The sequence below is a fragment of the Phacochoerus africanus genome, chromosome 14, assembly GCF_016906955.1.
Source record: "Phacochoerus africanus isolate WHEZ1 chromosome 14, ROS_Pafr_v1, whole genome shotgun sequence".
In the NCBI taxonomy this organism is placed as follows: Eukaryota; Metazoa; Chordata; class Mammalia; order Artiodactyla; family Suidae; genus Phacochoerus; species Phacochoerus africanus.
This window is the reverse complement of record NC_062557.1, coordinates 4,017,059-4,024,605: the sequence shown is the minus strand read 5'-3', so window position 1 is coordinate 4,024,605 and position 7,547 is coordinate 4,017,059. Positions and strand designations below refer to the sequence as shown.

Below are 7,547 nucleotides of genomic sequence, written 5' to 3'. Positions count from 1 at the left end.
TCAGCCAACTTGGCTGGAACATATTCTGTCTCCAGAGCAGAACTGCCTCTTGTTTTTCTACCTCAGCCATGACCAGATCTGTGAGCAAAGAAGCAGAGAAGCAGGCAGGACGGGGTGGGGGGGACACGCAGGCCACAAGAAGGAGGGTCTTTGGACCAGAAAAGGCAGGGGGCTCCAGGGAGAAGCAGGCCCCTTAGTAGAGCATAGACAGGCTCCCAAGGCCTGCAGGTTGGTGGGCAACTGGAGCCTCCAGAAGGGGCTGAGGGACAGCAGGTGGGCCGGGGCTGAGGACATCAATCCCCCCCCACCAGCATTACCGAGTACCCGCCCTGAGCCAGGCTCTGTTAGACCCTGGGCAGGAAAGGATGCTTTCAACACCCCTTTATGCCTTCAGTGGGGAGATCAGAGTCAGAGGGCGGTGGAGAATGGCCAATAGACCTATAACAATAAATGACCAGGACACAATAGAATATGTTCCAAGTAGTCAGAAGTAGCCCAAGGAGGTGAGAGAGAATGGAGGAGGGTAAATTCAGAGGCTGGGTTTTGATGTATGAATAGGAGTTTGTGAAACAGATCCGGGATGAGGCTGTATGCTTTGGGCAGAGGAGACACGATCAAGGAGCGGAGTCCTGGAATAACAAAGAGCATTCTGTTTTGTTTTGTTTTGTTTTGGCTGCACCCACAGCGTGTAGAAATTCCCAGGCCAGGGAACAGCAGCAGCCACAGCAGTGACAACACTGGATCCTTAACCTTCTGCGCCACAAGGGAATTCCCAGAGAGCATTCTGAGAGCTGGCTGTTGAGCGCTGCCCCAGTGGGGTGCTCAACGGGGAGGAAAATGGATCGGGCTGGATTGGACATTGAAGCCACGTACGCAAGGAGTGTGGCCTCCGGCCTGTGTGCAACAGGAAGAAGTCAGCCTGTTGGCGTTTGGCAGAGGCAGACAGGACAGAGAGAAGAATGGAAGGACAGGAGACCAGCAGGAGGCGGTATAAAAGGATAAAAGAGCATTGGCAGGTAAGGGGCACAGACGGCCGAGCCCAGGACCAGAACTCTGCCCGGTTCTCAGCTCCGGGAGACAGTGTGGCCACAGCCTTAACCAAATGGAGACACGTGGAGGGCGGGTCTGGAGGAGGGAGCGGGATCAGACGGGATCAGTGAGGCGCCTGGGCTCGGAGCCAGACAGCCTGAGTTCAAATCCCAGCTTAGCAGCATCCACGCGGCCTCAGGCAAATCACTCATCCTCTTGGAGACCCGTTTCCAAGCCCCACGTCCCTGGGTCCTTGTAAGGATTCACTGAGGTCCACACGGAAGGGGTCTGTGAGGACGCCAGCGGCCCTGAGCCCGTGGCGCCCAGGGTTCTGGGTCAAGGTCTTCCTGCTGCTCCTGCAGCACGTGGCCCCCTGCACACCCGCCTCTAGCACACAGCATGCGCCCCTGGGCTCACCCTGCCCCTTAGACTTTGCACACGTGAGCAGGTGTCCTTCTTCCAGAGTGGCTACCTGGGCACCCACCGCAGGAAGCCCACCCGCCTGCTGTCCCCAGCCTTTGGGTCCCGCCTTATGGCTCTGGGCTGGTTGACTGGGCCTTAATCCCAGGGTGGCATGACTTCTTGGGGACAGAAGCCTCTCTCCCAGGGGGCCACACAGTTGAACTTGGTGTTTGTGGGTGGCCTCCTTCCACAGACGACCTCCTGGCCCTGGGGGTGGAGCAGTCATGTCTCCGGACCTGCTTCTTGGGTCCCGGAGGGTCCGAAGAAATGACTCACCTCTACCAGTGCATCTCAGCCGGACACGCAACTCGCTCCCCCACGCAAAGCAGTAACGGGGGGCGAGCTTTCCAAAGGTGCTGCCCCAGCTCAGCCTCCCTCCTTGGCACAGAGCTGGCCTGCGAGACCCCCGGTAAATGCGTGTTAGTGGACGAATTCATGAACGAACGTAAAACCCCATCTCTAAGGCAGCCCCGATTCTCCCCCGCGGCCAGCATCCATCTGCGAGGAATCGGGCGTGTATGTCTGAGCAGGGACCCCGGCTGGGAGCTGGGAGGGACTTTCTGGCCAGTGTGCAAGACCAGGGAGCATGCGTCTGGCAGGACCACTCAACCACGGCTGGTGGCGGGGGCAGGGACTGGCCAGAATCATGGTGTAAAATTTAAAACACAACCTTGACCCCAAGGAGTAAAGGAGGGGCTGAGACAGCAGGACCCTCCCATTGGGGCAGAGAGCCCAGGGCCACTCCCATAGAGGGATCGAGCAGCGTCTAGGGAGTCCCATGGGGTCGTCCCCACCCCACCCCAATACATCTGGGATCACCCAGGGAGCCAAGGATGGCTTCTACAGTCCAGAAATTCCTCAGTTCCCAGACCACTGGGGACCATCGCCGTCTGCCTCTCCCTCCTCCCAGAGCGAGAACCTCTCTGCTGGCCTCAAGGGGCCTTTCCTCGTTGGCCTCTGCTGGGGTGGCCCCTGGTTTTCCAGCCATGGGGCTTCCAGGGTCTCAGAGGCTCCGCACAGAAACCCCAGCCCAATTTCCCAGACCGTGCAGTGGTCTTCTCGAGACCCTTGAGTGGGGAGGACACCGTGAGTTTTGGGCTTTGCAGAGCTATGTTTGAAAAGCCACCACTTAGAGCTAAGCGACCTTGGAGAAGTCAGACTCCCAGGACTGAGATTTCCTGTCTATTCAGAGGAGGAGATGACACCTGCTCCCCTCACCCCCATGCTGACACACCCACCGCAGGGAAGGGAGACAGGCTGGCAGCACCTGACACAGTGCTCCCCTGTCCCGGCCCCCACAGCCCCCACCCCACCTGCTCTGTGGCCTGCTGAGCCCACCTTCTCAGCCCCCAACTAGGACCTGGGGCCTGACAAAGGATTTCTGGGCTCCTGCTTAGAAGTACAAGTGAAGCCAGACTGAGAGCCCCTGACAAACACATGAACCAATGCCACCCTGACCCCAGGGGCTGGCCCCCCGGCCTCACCTGTCCCCGAGCCGTGATCCTGACACGCAATCCTGGACACAGTGACGTCGGGGCACAGCACAGAGTCAGGGCAACAGCAGCCCCTGAAGAGAACCCAGCCCAGCGCCACCAACCCCAGGAGCAAAGTAATGCCAGGAAGAATGGCACAGAACACTCAGCAGACACCGAACAAGTCCCCGGGTTCAGTTACAAATGACTCTATTTGGGGAAAAAAGGGGGCAGGGCATCGTCACAGAAACCACAGCTCATTTTTGTTTATTTTTTCTTCGGGCTAAGCTCTCAGTTCCATGGAATCATGCCAGCTTCCTTGTGATTTTATCGGAAAGGTGGGCAGTTTGGCTCCACCGCGACACACAGGGCAACATTTTCTGGGTGTCTATGCTGTTGCAGTGAAAAGGAAGCTCTTCCTTTGGAAAACAATAAGAAAGGTGGATAATTAGCGCACACTGGGGACTGGATCATTTCAGAGGGGGTGAGCCGGGGTCAAGACACCATTCTGCATATATTTGCATTGAGCTGAACTTCTTTCCCCTTCTCTTCGGTGATTTTTTTTTTTTTTTCCTGTTGTAACATCATTAGCTTCACTGAGATCTAAGGAAAACAAAGAGGGTCTGTGGGAGAAACGGCTTCCGGGGAGGCTGTGGATGCTGGGCTCCCCCCGCACCTCCCCAGACAGCCTCCAGGCCCCCAGGGGCCCGGCCTCCGCCTCCGCTGGCTTCTGCCCTCCCTCTGCCAGGCGCGCAGGCAGGTGGGCTGTGTGTGCACTTGTCTTCGTTTCATTTGTTCCCCCTGTTCCAGAGGACAGGAGTCCAGGCGTTCCGGACTGTTATTCCTATTGGCTGCTGTCCACCAGGACAGTGGCCTCGGAGTGACCAGCCCAGAGGAAGAAGAGGCTGCGGCAAGCCCTGCCCTCCGGGGTTTGCTGTCAGGGCCCAAAGGTGAATGGGCACCTACCAGTAGCCCCTGCGCTCTGCAGCAGCTGCTCACGGCTCATCACCTGTTTTATACAGAGGTGAGCACGCGCTCTTCCCACCCGCCCGGTTCTTCCCGCCCCACAACGGCGTCACCTACCTACGCTGACCCTATAAGTAGTTTTGAAATCAGTGAGTCTGGAGTTCCCATCGTGGCACTGTGGTTAACGAATCCGACTAGGAACCATGAGGTTGCAGGTTCGATCCCTGCCCTTGCTCAGTGGGTTAACGATCCGGCGTTGCCGTGAGCTGTGGTGTAGATTGCAAACGTGGCTCGGATCCCGAGTTGCTGTGGCTCTGGCATAGGCTGGCAGCTACAGCTCCGATTCGACCCCTAGCCTGGGAAACTCCATATGCCGTGGGAGCGGCCCAAGAAATAGCAAAAAGACAAAAAAAAAAAGAAAAAGAAATCAGTGAGTCTGTTTCTGGTTTTTTGGGTTTTTTTTTTTTTTTTTGGTCTTATGTCTCTTCAGGGCCACACCTGTGGCATATGGAGGTTCCTAGGCTAGGGATCGAATCAGAGCTGAAGCTGTCGGCCTACACCACAGCCACAGCAACCCAGGAGCCAAGCCATGTCTGCAAGCTACACCACAGCTCATGGCGACACAGGGTCCCTAACCCACTGAGCAAGGCCAGGGATCGAACCCGCAACCTCATGGCTCCTAGTCGGATTCGTTTCCGCTGCACCACGACAGGAATTCCGTTTTGTTTTTTTTTTTTTTTTTAATTTTATTTTTAGGGCCACATCCGTTGCATATGGAAGTTCCCGGGTTAGGGGTCAAATCAGAGCTACAGCTGCCGGCCTACCCCACAGCCACAGCAGTGCCAAATCCCAGCTGCATCTATGACCTACAGCACAGCTCACAGCAACGCCGGATCCTTAACCCACTGAGCAAGGCCAGGGATCGAACCTGCCTCCTCATGGGTGCGAGTCAGGTTCTTAACCCAATGAGCCACAATGGGAAGTCCCTGTTTTTAAACATGTTCTCTCCATTTTTATTAGATTTCACATATAAGTGCTATCATATGACACCTGTCTCTCCCTGACTTACTCCACATAATAATAATAATGTCTAACTCCGCCCATGTTGCTGCAGATGGCATTATTTCATATTTATATGTGCGACTGCTTCACTTCACTGTACACCTGACACTGATACAACATTGTAAATCAACTACTCCAATAAAGTGAATTAAAAAAAAAAGTCCATTATGATAAAGCATGATAACGTGAGAAAATAGAATGTCTACATGTATGTGTAACTGGGTCACCATGCTGTACAGTAGGAAAAAAAAAATGTATTGGAGAAATAATAATAAAAAAAATTTTAAGAAAAAAAAAATAGTCCAATGACCTGAAATAATCATAATAAAAACAACCAAAAAAAATCAAGACAATGGGAGTTCCCGTCGTGGCGCAGTGGTTAATGAATCCGACTAGACCATGAGGTTGCGGGTTCAGTCCCTGCCCTTGCTCAGTGGGTTAAAGGATCTGGCGTTGCCGTGAGCTGTGGTGTAGGTTGCAGACGTGGCTCAGGTTCCACGTTGCTGTGGCTCTCGCATAGGCTGGTGGCTACAGCTCCGATTTGACCCCAAGCCTGGGAACCTCCATATGCTGCAGGAGCAGCCCAAGAAATGGCAAAAAGACAAAAAAAAAAAAAAATCAAGACAGTGAAGAATATCCTGTTATCTTAAAAAGGGGGGAGCAGTTAGTGGGCAAGAGACAGAGGGGACCTCGGTGCAGCCAGGGGTCCAGGCCTCGGACAGCTCTGCCCCCCCCCCGCCCCCGGCTCTGGGCAGGAGCCTGTCCTCTGCCTCCAGGCAGCTCTGGGCCCCTGGCCATTTAGTGCGGACACGGCGGCCCAGTCCTCAACTCCTGTGTGCTGTCCACGGTCCCTCCGGTGCCAAGTCAGCCTCACTCAAGGCCCCAATCCCTGGGCTCCCGCCTCTAAGCCGCAGCTGCTCACAGGCCCCCAATTCTTGGCAGTGGCATCCCCTCTGTGGATCTTACCCTGACGCCACGTGGCCTGCGCAGGTCCCTTCCTCGGGCAGATGCAGGAGTGTGGGGGCGGAGATCCGTCTGGGTGTCTCCTGAGCAGGGAGGCCTGGTCCCCGTCCAGGACCTTGGCCACAATGGCCAGTCCCTGGGAGGGAACAGTGACCTTCGCAGAATGGCAACCACGGTCAAGGCCACGATGTGGCCGTCCACATGGCCAGCAGACCCAGGCCAGCAGAGGACTCAGGCCGACAGCACAGGATGCAGGGGGTGGCGGAGCCAGACCCCATCTCCAGGAGGACAGGTCCAGAGCACCCCCCGACCCTGCCCTGGCCAGCCAGCCCCAGCGGGGCACCCCTCTCTCCAGCCAGCGCCCCCCCACTCCCTGCCCACAAAGCTTTCCTCTGGGGAGTGCTGCGCTGCTCGGAGAGGAAGCTCCACCCTGATTTCTCATTGTTTTTACAGAAAAGTTAGTTTCTGCCAAAAGGGAAAAATTAAAATGGGAACGGCCTTTCCCTGCGCCCCTCTGGGAATTGTTATTCTCTTCATTAAACCCTCTGCTCTGGTCTGGCCGCCGCTGAGCCCAGGCTGATCCCGGGCCTGGCAAGTTCTTTCTCCTCCTTGGCCGAGGCAGGCCCCCTGCTGGGAAGGCCCAGGCCCCCTCGGTTTGGATCATGAGGCAAGAAAAGAGGTGGGACCAGTTGGGAGGGTCTTGGGGTTGGGGGGCACTGCAGGGAGAGAGCGACCGGCCAGGGACCCCTCCAGACCCCAGCCACCCCCAAGAGGCCACAGCCATTCTGGACACACGAGGCAGGGCTCCCACTTAGAAAGCCCCCCAGTGAGCTCCTGTAGACCTAGGGCCCTGTTCTCGGAGTACCCCCTCTTTCGCAAGGTCCAGACCCCCTCCCGCTCCAGGTTGAAATCTACCAGCTCCCGTGCTCCCTGTGGCCACCCACTCACCATCCAGCCCCTGGGCTGTAGGCGGCTTATATTCTCTTTCCAGTTTGCTCTGACTCACACGGGGTGGGGTGGGGGGAGCAGCTCTGGGAGGCAGGCGTTCTTCTGCACCCCCCACCCACCCCCACCCTCTACCCCAGAGGTCCCAAGGGTAGCTAGTCTTGCGGTCCTGCCCCAGCCAGAGCCCTGGCCCTCCCAGCCCCACAGAGCCAGGCACTCTGTCATCCATCCTAGGCAGTCCCACTCTGTCATCTGTTTGCTTTGTCTTTTTTTTAGGGCCGCACCCAAGGCACATGGAGGTTCCCAGGCTAGGGGTGGAATTGCAGCTGTAGCGGCCGGCCTACGCCACAGCTCACGGCAACGCTGGATCCTTAACCCACTGAGTGAGGCCAGGGATCAAACACGCATCGTCAAGGACGCTAGCCAGATTCGCTTCCGCTGAGCCATGACGGGAACTCCCGTCGTCTGTGTTTAAGTGCTGGCCTCTGCGGCTCGGGGAGGCCAGGTGCGGAGGGAGGCTCCTGGGCCAGCATACCTTGACCTGCCAGAGCCTTCAAGCACTCAAGCTAGAGAAGGGGAGACTTCCATCACTCCCGCCACCCCCAGAGGCTGGCACGGCTTTATGGGGGTGATGGGGATGCCCGCCCA

The 7,547-nt window shown here is 56.8% G+C and overlaps 1 protein-coding gene across 2 annotated transcripts; it reads right to left on the bottom strand.

Moving 5' to 3' along the window:
• Nucleotides 1–3,201: 3,201 nt before the first annotated feature.
• On the bottom strand, nucleotides 3,202–6,889 carry LOC125114833 (uncharacterized). 2 transcript variants are annotated; one of them, XR_007131924.1, is made up of 2 exons: nucleotides 5,958–6,889; nucleotides 3,202–3,382 (listed from the first exon to the last, which is right to left on the bottom strand). XR_007131924.1 is itself a non-coding variant. In XM_047758376.1 (2 exons), exons 1-2 carry the CDS (start codon nucleotides 6,736–6,738, stop codon nucleotides 3,439–3,441), a joined length of 909 nt encoding a protein of 302 aa, XP_047614332.1. In that variant the 5' UTR covers nucleotides 6,739–6,889; the 3' UTR covers nucleotides 3,202–3,438. The 2 variants fall into 2 exon arrangements, 1 of the variants encoding a protein (XP_047614332.1); XM_047758376.1 differs by having other exon boundaries at nucleotides 3,202–3,566.
• Nucleotides 6,890–7,547: the final 658 nt, after the last annotated feature.

What these genes read in the sequence shown, in the direction of transcription:
- LOC125114833 (XM_047758376.1), bottom strand. Translation starts at nt 6,738, where the DNA reads ATGGCTGTGGCCTCTTGGGGGTGGCTGGGGTCTGGAGGGGTCCCTGGC. An exon ending in GCAGGCCACGTGGCGTCAGG is followed by an intron (nt 3,567 to 5,957) that starts GTAAGATCCACA and finishes TGTTTTCCTTAG; the next exon opens with ATCTCAGTGAAGCTAATGAT.